General features: G+C 43.7%; 2 protein-coding genes across 6 annotated transcripts; both read left to right on the forward strand.

Annotated features, from left to right (window-relative positions):
- Nucleotides 1–2770: 2770 nt before the first annotated feature.
- On the forward strand, nt 2771–6433 carry LOC143013387 (acyl-coenzyme A thioesterase 1-like). 5 transcript variants are annotated; one of them, XM_076167003.1, is made up of 6 exons: nt 2771–2837; nt 2946–3123; nt 3410–3470; nt 4075–4576; nt 4681–4883; nt 5410–6433. In XM_076167003.1, exons 4-6 carry the CDS (start codon nt 4120–4122, stop codon nt 6013–6015), a joined length of 1266 nt encoding a protein of 421 aa, XP_076023118.1. In that variant the 5' UTR covers nt 2771–2837; nt 2946–3123; nt 3410–3470; nt 4075–4119; the 3' UTR covers nt 6016–6433. The 5 variants fall into 5 exon arrangements, with proteins under 5 accessions (XP_076023118.1, XP_076023110.1, XP_076023128.1 ...); XM_076166995.1 differs by having other exon boundaries at nt 2797–3123; XM_076167013.1 differs by having other exon boundaries at nt 2797–3123; nt 3424–3470.
- Nucleotides 6434–8140: 1707 nt separating this feature from the next.
- Nucleotides 8141–15504, forward strand: gpr176 (G protein-coupled receptor 176). The gene is made up of 3 exons (XM_076167685.1): nt 8141–8529; nt 12251–12503; nt 14097–15504. Exons 1-3 carry the CDS (start codon nt 8295–8297, stop codon nt 15325–15327), a joined length of 1719 nt encoding a protein of 572 aa, XP_076023800.1. The 5' UTR covers nt 8141–8294; the 3' UTR covers nt 15328–15504.
- Nucleotides 15505–15818: the final 314 nt, after the last annotated feature.

Raw genomic sequence — 15818 nt, forward strand, 5'->3', positions numbered from 1 at the left:
TAACCGTGGAGATTCAGATGTCAGACCAATCATCTTAGTCTGATGATGTCATTCCACTGGTAAGTAAACACACTGTGTTTACTTAGCCTCTGAAACAGATTCTGGCACAACCAGACATTTAGGACAAGGACAACATTCTCAACAACTTTCTCTCACAGACAGTAAGTGAAGGCCCAAAAACATAATGTTCACTTACATAATACTAATAACTCTATGAACATGGTATATGTTATATCCCCCCTATGGCGATTCCAATATCACCAACATGATGGTATACATTTTTTCGCTGGAACCAAGAACCAGTGACGGGCAAAAACTAGCATCAGTACACTAGAAAAATTCCCTCACGACCCCCTTGCCTCTCCAGACTTAATCATGGGCGATCACACTTCTGCACTAGTAGTGGTTCCATAACTATACATACACATACATAAAAATAGGTTACAAATGTACTGTAAGCCTGGCAGATCATGTCAGCATTCGCCTGCGGTGTGCAGTTGTGTGTAGATTAAAAACATAAACCAGCAATGTAAAACTGAACTATGAATTGCTTAACTGTGACTGGTGCGTTAATTAATTGTTTAACCTGTTTAACTGAAAATAAGATCCAAATAAAATTAACACAAACTTTCAAAATCAAGACCTCAACCTAAAACTTCATACGACGTGGCATCAAGGAATTATTATCATCATTTACCAGTGCAGATGCAAATAGTATGAGTAACAAATACATGTTAACATGTTGATACAGAGCATATCTATTATGATATCAAACCAAATTCTGATACAGGAAGTGCAGAGTTCTCATATGGTGATGTAGATGTCCTCATGCGTGGCAGTATGTGATGTCGGCACATTCAGAGCCACCCCAGAGAGGTTACTAGCACTATCACAGGGGATTTTGTCCAACCCACTCACTTCAGTGACCTCCAGAGTTCAGAGTTCACCACTCGTGTTCAAGACAGACGTCTGTCCGTTGGTCTCCTCTGACTCCGTTGAGTCAGCATCTGTATCCTGCATGTAGTCTGGTATAGGGAACATGTCTAGTTGTCCAATTACCATGTGTGCCTGTTGAATCTTTGCCAACCTTGAAGCTGTCACCACGCTCATCTGGTTTGCGAGAGTCTTTGTAAGAACATGCCTCAGTATGGGTACGATGCAACACATCAGCAGAGTGAATATAACTAGAACTATCCACGCGGTTAATCCTATTTTACCAAGCTAGCACTCCATTTTCCGAGCCTTAGGTCTAGCCAATCCCATGACCCTCTTTCCCTACCAGCATTATCTTTTAATTCATGTCTTAATTGTTTGAGTTTGAACATGGCTGTGGAGAATGTTACATCGTGGCAAGTGCTATCTGGGATGTAAGTGCAACACAATTCTCAAAACATCTGACACAAAAATTTTTAAGTGTTTCCTGAATTGCTACAAAATCAGTATCACAGGGTTTTTGGTGCATGTTGAGATCCTGGTTGCGAGTGGAGCGTATCAGGGCAGGAACAAAGGATCAGGTGCAGCAGGAACGGGCTTCCAGCCTGCAGCAAGATAGATGAGGGTAATAAATCCAGTAGTGTAATTTATGAATGTGTTTTGCCCAGTAATAGGATTGAACGTTTGGTAAGGCAAGACCACCACTAAACCTACATCTGTGCAGGAATGATTTGTGGATCCTAAGCGCTCTCACACCCCAAATGAAGGTGCTGATCGTTTTGTCTTAAGAAGTCTAAGAAATGTTTATGTAAGAATAAGGGAAGCGATTTAAACAAATAGAGAAATCTCAGAACTTGGTCTTGAAGATTAAGACACTTCTTGAGAAGCACTGGGGTTGTGCACTGATGAAGGATGGTGATGGCAGCTGAAGCTTCTGTCAGCCTGGTTTCCCTGTTTTTATTAGAATAGGAAGCACAAGAGATCATTTGTCCTCGAAGGAATTTGTTCCAAATATTGAATTGAGCTTCATTTCCATGGGACAGTGAACATGTGTGATGCTTAGTCATTGGTAGCAGAAAGGCTGTTGGTTCATATGTTTGTCTTATTGTGCTGCCTGGACTATAAATAGTCCTGTAATCCCCATTAGTCCCATAAGTGTCTTAGTCTTAGCTGACTACTGTGTTGATAAGCAAATAGTGCATCTGTTTGGGACTAACCTTGCTGCGGTTCTTGCTCAACAGGATGTTTACAAAGGACAAGGGTCAAAGGTCAGGGGCAAGAAGTGAAAGTGGCCTCTTGGTAATACTGCAGAGAGGATTGGGGTTGCTTAATGGCCTTAAAATGATCTGGTTCTGCCTCATGACATGGTTAGTATTCAGTACGTTTACAAGTGTTTGATGGGTCATTTTCTGATCAGGTTTCACCAAGTATACATGTTTAAGTTCTTATTTTTGTACACCTATGCTCTGAGAGTGTCTGGCATAAGGTAGTGAGGACATGTTGTAATATTTGTAGTGTTTTTGCACATCGATTGCATTTGATATGGGCAAAAACTGGGGGTCAAGTTACTGCGGGGACTCTACTGCTCTGCTTTTTCACGCTGCCTCTTTTGGCTTGATGACTCCATTGCACACAGAAACCTTTAAATTTAGTGCATCGCTAGTGGACATATTAGTGAATTCAACCCCCAACCTTTGCCAACTTCTAAGTGGCTTTGGTTTTCAATTTTGTAGTTTTTAACAGCTGTGATTGAGCTGCTTGATCCTAACTTTTTTTTAAGTTTTACAGCTCCTCAAATTGCAGACTTCAAGCCATTTTTAGGTGAGAAACTTTGCATCTTATTTTGGAAAAACGGGCGTAGTCGCTTGTGCATCCTGGCGCCGACTTCTCTGAGGGAAATAACGGTTAATGTTACTAAGTCGTTCACGTTAAACAACTATCCAGTGCGAACCGGGCATCTGATCTTGATCTTGAACTTAATCTGAAACAACCCGCCCACATTCCGCTGAAAGTGGTTGGAACCATTCTCCTCAATTCTGTCGTGCTGCCTTCAGGGTTCTCGTGGATTCTTCTGTTGTACTTTTTTTTACATGTTGTATGAAAGATGCAGGTAAACATTTTTAGTACGCATATTCTTAATGTGATCTTCAATAGCCAAAGCCACTACGTCGGGGGATGCAACCATACAACGTAAGTCTTCCCCTAAAAACGTTGGCATGTTATGGTATGTAAACAGAAACTAGGGAAGTAGTTCTTTATAGTTTGTTAGTCTAACCAACCAATATGAATGCACGAACCAAATATGTGTCTAACTATCATGTTTCGTGCTTCTTATTGCAGGTGTCTTATAAGTCTGAAGAGGTTTAATAGTGTCATTCTGCTCAGACTTGTGTAATTTGATTACTCTTAGTGACGTTTCAGATTTCTTTAGTGTGTGTGTGTGTGTGTGTGTGTGCGCGCGCACACACACACACAGGTTGTCTCTCACAGCTGTCGTCTCGCAGTTGCTGTCAGGAGCACACAAACCACGACCTCAAGTAAGTGTAAACCTGTCACCCGTGCACACATGTTTCGTTACTAGTGGTGATTTATACTGTGGGTTAATGTGAGTGTGTATAGACTAAGATGGAAAAGTTGATCTTTCACACAAGCAAGCACTTTTACCGATCCATTTAAGGGAATTTCAAAGTAAAAGTCCAACATTTGGACCTTGAAACGGCTTGATCGGTCATTCTTGACGGGCTATAAAATAATATTTCCGCATAGTTACTGGCAATAACTGATATGGTTGCGTTCAGGGCAACTCCTCCGCCACTTTTTTTTACTGTGCCATTTTGTTATAACAGGCTCCCTCTCTGCAAACAAACAATACCTGTCTATTTATCTTGTTGGGAGATATCAAATTCAAGTGTTCCTAAACATCACAGCTCATTGTTTCGCTTGGTTGCTAGAACCACTCGCACTCATATATCTTTTATATGTTTAATTTATAGTTAGTCATGCTCCATGTGCTATTAGGCTGCCAAAGACTATAATATGGTTTTTATGAGACCTTGTAATATTAACAATCCAGGTGTGTGTAGAGGTGATGTTTTAACCCTGGAAGTTCTGACGTGTTTTCATCCCTTTATTGCCTTATAGCCCAAATTAAGAGGACACATCTGGATTCCATCCTGAAGACCTAGAATGGCTCACTCTCAGATCCGTGTGAAAATTCTCCCCACTTTCCGTTGTCTCTTTGATAAAGCGGTCCAGGTCAGAGTCGAAGGACTTGCCCCGCACAAAAGTATCCAACTGAGGTCCAAAGTTGTTGATGACAGAGGGACTCATTTCACAGCTTCTGCCCAGTACAAAGCAGATGAAACTGGGCTGGTGGATGTCTGCCGTGCTGCCTCTGTGGGAGGAAGTTACACTGGAGTGGAGCCCATGGGTTTGTTTTGGGCCATGGCACCAGAGACTCCGCATACTCAATTCCTGAAGAAGAATGTGCTCAGCCCAACACTGGTGGAGATACAAGCACTGTGTGGAGACACTGGTGAGCTCCTGGCTGCTGAAACCAACGAGAGAGTATACATGACAGAAGGGATGAGGAGAATACAAGTGCGAGAGGGGAGAATCAGAGGAGTCCTCTTCATACCTCCAGGCCAGTTGTGTTCTGCTCTTTCAATTAAGATGGAGGTGAAGGTAAATACATAGATGAGGGAATGATGTCATGGTTGTAACGCTTCATTTTCTTATTCTCTCCAGGTAAAGGTCCGTTTCCAGCAGTTCTAGACCTGTATGCATTGCGTGGAGGTGTTGCTGAACCCAGGGCCAGTCTGTTGGCAGGTAAAGGGTTTGTGGTCCTGGCACTGGCCTACATCCGCTACCAGGATTTACCCAAAAATCCAGAGAAGTTGGATTTAGAGTACTTTGAAGAAGCAGCAAGTTTTCTGAGGAGTCAACCACAGGTTAGTACTGGAGACAAAGCCTTGGTGCTCTTGTTTTTCCAACCAATTACCTATTTTATTACTTCTTGAAATGTAAGCATATTCTGGTTGTATGTAGTTGAATCGAATATATATCATAAATGCACAATATCAATTTCGGAGAATGCAGAAGTTGGCCCCACATTTGTGTAAACTGTGCGATTGTCGCCATCTACTGACTGTTTCCTGAAATTGCAATCATGATGACAACAGGGTCATGTGTGCGGTTGATCCTCAATGTTGTTGGACAAACAGGTGAAGCCAAAGCTTTTCCCTTGGTGGCCCCCTGCATCAGATACACATTTAAGTTATTTCAGTCCCTACATATATGTGATATCATGAAATACAGATGAAATACATGTTTAGTTTTGCAAAGCTTCTAATCACAACCGCGAGGCTTTGAGTTGTTGATTTGAATGGCTTTTGGACATGTTTGAGATATAAATCTGTCGGTTTTTGGGGATGAAACCTTACTGTGAACAGCATTAATCCCAGATGCTCTGCTCAGGTCCTTGGCCCTGGGATCGGCATCATATCCATCTCTCACAGTGGTGCGTTGGCTCTATCAATGGCCTCTTTCCTCCCTGGGATCTCTGCGACCGTCTGTATCAATGGCTGCAATGCAAACACTGGGATTCCATTGCAATACAAAGACATCGTCATGCCTACGCTTCTTCCTGTCCTTGAGAATGTTAAATTCACAGACTCTGGGCTCAGAGATTTACGTGATGTTATGCCTGATGCCACCTTGGAACAGAACCGGGCGTCTTTGATCCCGATAGAACGTGCCAGCTGTCACTTCCTGTTTGCTGTTTCTGCAGACGACCGTAACTGGAACAGCGTTTTTTTTGCCTCGCAGTCGGCTGCAACACTGAGACAACACGGCAAAGAATCTGTTGAGGTGGTCGAATACCCTAAAGCCGGACACTTGTTGGAAGTTCCCTACCTGCAGTTTTATCCCTCTGGGTTCCATGCAGCCGTAGGGCAGGTGGTGGCGTTTGGCGGGGAGCCTAAAGCCCATTCTGACGCACAGCTGGACCTGTGGGAAAGAGTCCAGATGTTCTTCAAGAAACACTTGGGCAAGAAAAATGTCAGCGTGTCAAGTGCCTTGTAGAGTAAATTGCAGTGCCTATTAATGTGGAGTCTCATCCGTCTGATTAGGGTTTGATTGACCGTTACAGCAATGAATGATGTTAATAATTTTTCCATTAATGATGACAAACATTCACTTGTGCCTGGTTCTTCTATGTGGCTCTTATTAACTTATCTTTTCTTTTGTATCGTCGTAAATAGAATAATTTTATTTTTCTTTCAGTGTTGGTTTGACAAAATTGACTAAAGTTGACTAAATTAATTGATCAGTTAATAATTTATGTTGCAACCTCATTTTTCTGACATCTCATACCACTCAGATGTTCTCACTGTTTATGTTAATTGTGACGCGAATGAACACAACCTTTGTTTATGATTATTATAGCTGTCTAAGGGATGTTGAAATAAAGAGAAACACAGTTTAGGCCATTTGAAATAAAGCTTATTGCCTACAGTACAGATTCTGTCCTATAAACTCATGCTGTCACCCACCAGTCCAATCTGCAATGGCATGAAATGGAGCAGTTGGGCTGTAGAGCTGTGATTCGATCAAAGTGGCAGAGAGGATCCAGGAGATGATGATGACATGATAATAGCAATGATTGGGTGCAGTTGAGATGGGTGACCTTAGGCTGCCTTTAAGTGAAAACAGGGACATCTGCTGGACAATACTGGTCTTGGGGAACAGGTTGACACTTGCTTTAAACTACTGTAGTTCAGCACACAGACACACACACCAGTCATCCGATTTACCCCTCACGCATTCACCTTTTCCCAACCTGCAGAAGCTTTTAGTCTGAACCTGTCATGCCCTCCATCAGCTGTGGAGGATTTTGCATGTCCATCCTTATTATTAAAAAATGAAAGTATGAACTATTGAACTTGTTGGCAGACCTACAAAGCTGTAACTATTGGGGTGTGTGAGTGAGAAACCAAGCGCCCTTCACTATTGCTGTGAAAAACACAAGAGAAGTATCTAACCAGCAGTTAGAATGTGCCGTCTCGTATTTGGCATATTTAGTCTCACCCCAGAGGAATGTTACAGGCTGCTGTGAAAGTACAAACTGAACAAGACCGCAGCAGCAGGCGTGCTGTTGTGGAAAGTAAACAACATGTAAAGTCTGGTTCTCGTACGTTCACTACAGGACCACAACACTTTTACACTGTTCCACTCTAAATGCCTAACAGAAGAACTTTCTAAGGTGTAAAATGAGTGAATTTGATCCTTAAAATACTAAAGTAAAAATAGAAAAGTAGAATAATAATTTACGTAATATTAATTCATATGTTTTTAAAATTATCAAATGTTCATATGATGAAGATCATTCATAAGATAGAGAGGAGTCTCTCCTGTCTTCTCTCTCTCTCTCTCTGTCTTTCTCTCTCTCTTTCTTTCTCTCCTGTCTTCTCCCTCTGTCTCCTGTCCACTCTTCGCTGTCTTTTCTCTCTCCTGTCTTCTCTCGCTCTTGTCCTCTCTCTCTCTGCTGTCTTCTCTCTCTCTCTCATGTCCTCTCTGTCTCTCTCCTGTGTTCTCTCTGTCCCGTCCCCTCTCTATCTCCTGTCTTTTCTCTGTCCTGTCCTTTCTCTTTCCTGTCTCCTCTCTCTCCGGTCTTCAGCCAGTCTCTCTCTCTCTCTCTCTCTCTCTCTCTCTCTCTCTCTCTCTCTCTCTCTCTCTCTCTCTCTCTCTCTCTCTCTCTCTCTCTCTCTCTCTCTCTCACTCTCTCTCACACACACACACACACACACACACACACACACACACACACACACACACACACTTTCCATTGGACAGCGATAGGTGACGCTAATATAATCTCTGTGCCGCAAATTTCACTCCCGGAAAGGAGGACGCGGTGTGTGTGTGTGTTTGTTGCACCGCCTGTGCGCGTTAGGTGAGCCGGGTGTCAGTGTGTAGCCACAGCCCGCGATCGATGCGACTAATTCCTGCCGTGCGTCCGCGTTTTCACCATTGATGGAACACGCAGCATCGCCTCGGCGTGTCATCTCAGTGTGATTCTACATCTGATCCTACCATGTTTAGCGTAACTTATCAGATCAGTGCAGTGGGAAAACACCTTCATCTTCATCACATCACTGCCTGTCCATGTCCATCGCATGTATTCATTTTAGGCGACACAGCTCAACGTTGCCCGTGCGCATAAGCTCGGAAAGGAGGTTTGTGTCTTCTCGCTGGCGCAGATCAGATCAGACATGTCGTGCTTTTTGCTGAAAACACTCCAGCCTTCTTAATGATGGAAGAATGAGAAGAAAATCGTAAGGAATCCCGAGGAGAGCCAAAACATGGAGAGCGGGACTCGATCCCCGACGGTGGTGGATGGTGCCGCCAATTTCACAGCTGTCCGCCTCTGGCTGGATCTCCTGAACGCATCCGCCAGTCCGCCCTCGACCCTCTGGGACAGCGGTCCGCCGACAGAGGGGAGCGGTCCGGGCAGCCAGCAGCGCCTCATCCGAGAACAAGCTTACCGGGACTTCACCACCACCATCCAAGTTTTCATCCTCATCGGTTCGCTCCTCGGTAAGTCGGATTTTTCACTGTAAATACGAGACAACAAGGAGGCAAAAACATGATCTGACATGATATGTGATATGTTTTAATGATTCAATATGAGCTCCATTTGTATTTTAATGCCAGTATCTATGTTAGGGGTGGTAGCACCTGTACCTACAAATCACTGCTATTGATTTGATTGGGCAATTAAACAATTGAATAATGATATTTTAGATAGATCTGGTGCGATTTACCTGCAAGAGTTTGGATGAAAGGCTTTTCTATAGGAGTCAGATGTCATTTGATTCAGCTATGTTGGTCTTTGTGGCAAAAAAAGAAGAACAAATCCAGTTTATTTCATTAAAACATACATACAAACATACATATATTGCACATATAATTTGGCTTGTATTCCCACCAAATCCAGTAACTGCACCCTAATTTATCTGTGTTATAGTTTACCTATTTTTAATAAGTGTCAAGAAACCATTGGTTGGTTAAATAAAGCTGCTTTTTTTTTAGTTGGATATGTCATATCTGCCGTATTCGACTTGTTGTAGTGCTGTAGTGGTTCTGTCCTGGTTCTGTCAAGTTGTCTGTGCACACATTTTTCCCTTTGTGGTTTTGAAATACAGAGATTTTAAGGCCCCAGATCCATTTACCTGCAGCCAACCTTGTTTTTCATACATTTGCCCATAGGGATGCACTATATATTGGCATTGCACTTGGCTTGTTATGTGTGTGTTTATATATAGTGTCGGAAGGGGGGAACTATAGTTGTATAACTCCATAAGCTTGATTGCTGCAGTATTTTAATTTAAGCTTGAATGGTTATGATGAGTTGTTTTTCTACAAGGTTTTCCATTGTCACAATGTGGAAAATGAACATAAAGCAACACAGACCCTGGCAGGGGCGATGATGAATTAGAATTGAAAAGACTGTTTTTTTAGTCTGAAAGTTAAAGGTCATTACAGCACATGAATGCACCACTAGAGAATAACAAGTGACATCAGACAAAGCCTGCAGCAGATAGGATTTTGGCTAGAAATACAACAATTAACGTTCAAATAATGATAATAAAAGGTCTGGATCAGGATTTTAAAAGGTTCATCTTTTCTGTACTTAAGCCAAAGGTTCAACAGATCAAAAAGATTCAAATACAACATAAAAAAACAGTTCTACTACTACAAAAAAGCACTTCTATGCTCTGTTGCAGTAGCACTACTGAGCCCATGGAGGCACAACAGGCCATTTTAGGTACTATCTCCTTAAGCCCCCTTGAAATGCCCTTTCTATTCTGATTGGCTAACTGCACTGACAAGGACTGGGACACAACCTGGACACATTTACATGCTGTTTAAAACTTTGATAACACTATAATGTCTCTGTAGCGCTCCCTACTGATCAAATCTAATCAAGAAGAAACCATTGAGACCAAAGAGCCCACGCTTTTTTATTGATATCGCACAATAAGACGTACTTTGTCTATCTATCCAGGATACCAGAGTGTGTTATGATGACATCATTCACACACCTGCCAAATTGTTGGAGGAATTATTGCACTATGTGTATGTGTGAATACTATATATATCTCTACTGTAACGGCTTTCATTCACAAGTTACAGTTCCTTAATGAAAGTAAAGTCATTATAAATGCTATGAGGATCAGACTGAGGAGGTGTGTGTGAGTGTGTGCGTTGTGAGTTAGTAGCTGTGATTCACACTTGCTTATTTAACACATTATGCTATGTTTAGACTATTGACTGCAAAAGTCATTAGAATGATCCAAGGCTTTCACGTGTTAACTGGCAAAAACAGTGGTGTTTAGTGTGTGTTCTCTATCCTTACTGGCTGGTGTGAATACAGTTGCCAAGATCTTCCTGAATAGCAAAGTGAGTATTTCAGGAACAAAGGGACAAAGTGATTAATACAGACAATGAATGAAACAACACACAAAGAAATCTCAACCTCTGAAGAGAATAGAAAAGATATAAGAGGTTTGATTGATAAATTCTGAGCCACCAATAGATCTCTCTAACAATGAGTCACGTATTTGCAATTGGTGTACGTCTTCATCTTGACACGTGTCCTCCAACTGAGCTGGGAGCGATTCAATTACACTGTAGTCCTTTTCATGGCTGTTCAAACAATGATCCACAGCTGAAATGAGTCATCAGGTTCTCGTGTTTGAGAGGAGGGTCAGTAAGGTGGGAGCAGAGCGAGGTCAAAGGCACAATTCTCCTTCTTCCTCTTTGACGTATGCTTCTTCTTCTTCTTTTTCTTCTTCTTCTTCTTCTTCTCCTGCCTTTTCTTATACCGTGTTCCACCTGCTTTGTAGTGCAATTTATGTGCAGCGGTGGAATCTGCAAGATGGTGTCGAATATATATTTGCTTTTATACGTCATGATCCTGGATCCTGTTTCCTGTTTCCTATTTTGTTTTAACCGCCCCCCTGTTCCCATTTCTGTTCACTTGACTTCCTGTCAAGTGAACATTTTATTTTAACCTCCCTTCTGTTCTCATTTCTGTTCACTTGACTTCCTGTCCTGGTTTGTCCCTTGATTGCTTGGCCCCTCCTGATTGGTTTCACCTGTGTCTCATTAGTTTGCCTTTGATCCATGTTGCCCTCACCTCCTGATCCACACTCCCTCATTATTCCAAGTGTATCTATGATCCTTGTTGTACGTTGCTCTTGTTTCCTTGTCGTCTCCTAGTCCCTTGTTCTTCTGTGGTGTTCACTTGTGTTGCCAACGTTCTGTTTTACTCCTTTGATGTCTTTGCTCCTGGTCATTACCATTTTTCCTGGATTCCTCATTTGTTCCTCTGGTTCAGTTTTGTTGTATTGTGTACGTTTATTTTTGCCAAGCAAGCATTTCTAATTAGATTTGGAATTGTTTTGGATTATTGGATTATTTGCTTGGTCATTTTGAGTTCTGGACTTTGATCTGCTTTGGATGTGAACTGTTTGTATATATTTTGTTGCTTTCTTTTGTTACTTGGACAACTGATTCCATTATTAAACACTGCTTTTTATTTTATTATTTGTGCTCTGAGTGTCTTTTAGGCGTGACAATGTTTTCATTATCTGCAATTGGGTTTTCATGAATAAAAAAAAAGCATTGCTACTTCTGCCACTACTGAGCTATTGGTCAAGTGGCATCACAAAATCATAACGTTAAAGGAGACAGATTTGCTCCCTAGAGAATATCTTATTGGGTTTCTGGTGATGAGTGTACAGCAAACACTCCCTGCGTAATTGCATTTGAAGAGGAAAAATTGAAGAGGCGAGTCTGGAGTCCATGTCCCCGTTTGCCCTGATACAATTCAGAAATTAACCTGTTTACCGCTTATTAACAAACATTACTGCCACTTTGCACCATTTTCTGGGTGGATTTTAACATGAAGAAGAGGCTCCAACTTCCCTGCCTGTACCTGATTTAATGCTTGTGTCAGTATTTGGCTTCTCTACTCTGCGATGTTTGGTTGAAAATGGTCTCAGGTGTCCATCTCTACTCTGGCTGAAAACAGAACTGATGCCTGCAGTACAAACATGCTGCACATAACCACACAAATAACCTTGTCCACCTTATCTTAAATTACATCTGGGTGTGGAAATCTGATGCAAAGTAGATGAATATTCCATAAGTAGATGGCTGAATGAGATCTGTTCTATCATTAGGAGCCACAATAACACACTGCAGATGTACTTGTCCTCACAGGCTCTCCTCCTGTTTCCTCCCCACACAGGAAACGCCACGGTGTTGTGGTGCACCTGTTCCACGACTGTCTTCAAATCGGTGACCAATCGCTTCATCAAGAACTTGGCGTGCTCGGGGATTTGCGCCAGCTTGGTGTGTGTCCCCTTTGATGTTGTGCTGGGTGCCAGTCCTCGCTGCTGCTGGTGGCTCCACACGTTGCTCCTCTGCAAGGCCATCAAGTTCCTGCATAAACTCTTCTGTTCCGTCATCGTGCTCAGCTTCAGTGCCATTGCGCTCGACAGGTCAGTTCTCTCCATTTCTTAAGAAAATAATTCATATACGTACATATATGGCCAAAAGTATATGGACAAATAGTTCCAGTGAAGTGAAATCGTAATTCTAGTAGGGCACAATGATATTTTAGACAAAAAAGAGGAGGGACCTTTCCTGTTTCAGCATGAGGAAGTGAGGTCCATTAAGAAAGGATTGACTGACCTCAATCCCATCTAGTATCTGGGCAACATCAACCCCTGACCTCCCTAACGCCTTTATGGTTGAACCACATCCCAGTAACCATATTCCAAAATGCAATGGACGAGAGGCTGGAGACTATTCCAACAGCATAAGGAGGACCCATGAATCAACACAAACTTTACCCATGTAGTGTAAAATGGTATCAGATTACTTTGGTTTGCACGTCCATTTCCAAAAAGGACTTGCAAGATGGCTGTATTCCTGTTTGGGGCTGGAGTGACACTTTGTTGGTTGCTCTCTTCAGCCGTGCAGCTGCTGCCGAGTTTGAAATATAGGTTTGAAAAAGGCTGGTAGGCAACTCCAGCTCAGCTCACTCCATTTGGAGGTATGCCTCTCGAGAGAAACGGATGGCTCGAATCGACGTCTTAATCAATCCATCAATACCTTGCGTGGCTCAGCCTGGCTTGAGTAATTCATGGAGACTTGAAAGCGCACTAGCACCACCGCTGCCAAACTCTGCGTGATTGTTTTTAAACCTGAAGTGGTCAGAAAGTCTTTTTCTGTCTACCGTCTTTTGCACCCTGCAGCGAAGACAGCAGTGTGTGTGGCGGTGGGGTGGTCGGCGGCGAATCGATGGAGCATGTGTACGCCACACTGAGCAGACACTTCCCATGCCCCCCCCGCCCCCACATGTCAGCTATACATCTTTCCTTTCTAGCTTTAAAGTATGTTTCCAATACCGTTTAATAACTGTGAAGGAGTACATCCAGTATAATGAGCAACAGCATGTAACTGCTCTGAAGCTGACAAGAGGACTGATGCCGTCCCGCTCTGCAAAATTCAGAAACACACACACACACACACACACACACACACACACACACACACACACATACACACACACACACACACACACACACACAGCTTAATGATGCGACCCAGTACGGCCAAGACGAGCACATTCCAACCAACACATTTTCTTTTAATGTTGATTGAAGTCAAAAGCCTTGATTTCTTTCTATATGGGCTCCATAGCAACCCAACTGTTATCAAACCTCTGAATTATTTATTCTGAAGGAGAGCAACTGAGGGAGCAGTTAGAGAGGAGCTGAAACTGCAGAATGATCACACACTCACTCACACACACACACACACACACACACACACACACACACACACACACACACACACACACACACCCACACACACACACACACACACACGCACACACACACACACACACACAGCAGAGCATATTTTATGGTCAGCATGAAAACTAAAGTATTATTTAATTGCTGAATTTGCATGAAATGTGAATATTTTGTATTTCTGTGGCTACTTGGTGCAATAAGGGGAAATATTCCAGCACATTCCGCTTTTCTGACGATATTATTTAAAGCTTTGTTATATTTTGTCTCCAGATATTACTCAGTGTTGTATCCGTTAGAGAGGAAGATCTCAGAGGCAAGATCCCGAGATCTGGTCATCTACATCTGGGTCCATGCGGTGGTGGTGAGCATCCCAGTGTTCGCTGTGACCAATGTGACCGACGTGTACGTGACCTCGTCATGCTCGGATGACCACGCCCACTCCCAGGGCCACATGGTCTACATTCTGGTCTACAATGTCACCACGGTGATCCTCCCTCTCACTCTGGTCTTCCTCTTCATGCTGCTGATCCGCAGAGCGTTGAGCGCCAGCCAGAAGAAGAAGGTGATCATCGCGGCGCTGCGGACTCCCCAGAGCAGCATCTCCATACCGTACGTGTCCCAGAGAGAGGCGGAGCTACATGCCACGCTGCTGGCCGTGGTGCTGGTGTTCTCCGCCTGCAGCGCTCCCTACGGGGCTGTCGTGATTTATCGCACCGTTCTGGCAGATATAGAAGAGCTGCCCGTCTCACTCTATCTCACAGCCATCTGGCTACCCAAAGTGTCCCTGATCACAAACCCCCTGCTGTTTCTGACTGTCAATCGCTCAGCGCGGCAGAGTTGGCTGGACCTGCTGGCCAGGATTCACAGACGTTACAGCCGGCGTAACGTGGTTAGCACAGGAGGTCTGGCAGCTCTGGGGGTAGAGGGTGTGATAGGGGAGCCAGTTGGATTGGAGATGGCAGGACGCTCTGGCAGTCAACTTTTGGAGATGTTTAACATCGGGCAGCAGCAGATCTTCAGGCCCTCTGAGGAAGAAGAGGAAGAGGAGGAGGTGGAAGTCCCCTCTCAAGGATCAGGACCCTGTTCCCAGCCCAAGGAGGACAACAAAGGCGGGCCCAGACTAGGGAGTCTCAAAGGGGAGGTGATCTCTAAGAAGGACCCTCAGCTTGGGTCAGGAGGAGGGCTGGTCATCACGAAGGACGGCCCTCCCCCGGTCACAGCGCCTCGGGCTTCTCCGGTTCTTACGTGCGCTTACACCTCTTCATCACAGGTGGCGCCAGCTACACCTACAGATGTTGAGGACGCCACGCAGTTTGGGTTCGGACCGTTTGAGCTGCCGCCTCAGTGGTTGCCGGAGACGAGGAACAGCAAGAAGAGGCTGCTGCCCCCGCTGGGAAACACACCCGAGGAGCTGATCCAGACCAAGCAGCCCAAGCCCAGACCTGAGCGGCGCATCAGCAGGAACAACAAAGTCAGCACTATCCCCGCTGTGGACCCGTGAACTCTTACGGCTCCTGGGACACTGGACACACCTCGGCACAGAGCGGGTCGAGAGGTTAATGTGCTTGCTGAGATAGTTCTTTTAAACAAACTAATCATTTCCTGATGCAGTCGGAGCCATTGTAGACATTCTTTCCAACTTAAAACAGAACGGCTGGATAAGGTCCAGTAATTTGTTTCAAGATAAAAGGTCAAATGCATCTCTGAAGATAGAAATTCAGCCATTAGGGACTGTGGGTACAGATGCATCTCTTCCCTGATTAGAGCTGGCATCCTTGATTTAATGAAATACACTTTACAAGCACGATAAGCCGAAGAGATGTACTGATTCTGCATAAATTTCCATAGCACATAATTATGGAAGCATGTGAATCCCCTAACAGCACATCTGGTAAAGTGGCGACGCTGGGATGAGACTGTAAATGATCACGTTTGTGTCTCTTCACTTCATTCGCCTGAGACTGTTTTTTTGTAATCACGTTTTACTGGCGT

This window comes from Genypterus blacodes, unplaced genomic scaffold (assembly GCF_046128005.1).
Source record: "Genypterus blacodes isolate CSIRO-AG114 ecotype Tasmania unplaced genomic scaffold, CSIRO-AGI_Gbla_v1 ptg000013l_1, whole genome shotgun sequence".
Classification (NCBI taxonomy): domain Eukaryota; kingdom Metazoa; phylum Chordata; class Actinopteri; order Ophidiiformes; family Ophidiidae; genus Genypterus; species Genypterus blacodes.

Bases quoted from the DNA above. Each gene is read 5' to 3' on its own strand.
- gpr176 (XM_076167685.1), top strand. From the start codon at position 8,295: ATGGAGAGCGGGACTCGATCCCCGACGGTGGTGGATGGTGCCGCCAAT. The intron at 8,530-12,250 runs GTAAGTCGGATT...CTCCCCACACAG, and splicing joins CCTCATCGGTTCGCTCCTCG to GAAACGCCACGGTGTTGTGG. The intron at 12,504-14,096 runs GTCAGTTCTCTC...TTTTGTCTCCAG, and splicing joins AGTGCCATTGCGCTCGACAG to ATATTACTCAGTGTTGTATC.
- LOC143013387 (XM_076167003.1), top strand. From the start codon at position 4,120: ATGGCTCACTCTCAGATCCGTGTGAAAATTCTCCCCACTTTCCGTTGT. The intron at 4,577-4,680 runs GCCAGTTGTGTT...TATTCTCTCCAG, and splicing joins AGTCCTCTTCATACCTCCAG to GTAAAGGTCCGTTTCCAGCA. The intron at 4,884-5,409 runs GTTAGTACTGGA...TGCTCTGCTCAG, and splicing joins TTCTGAGGAGTCAACCACAG to GTCCTTGGCCCTGGGATCGG.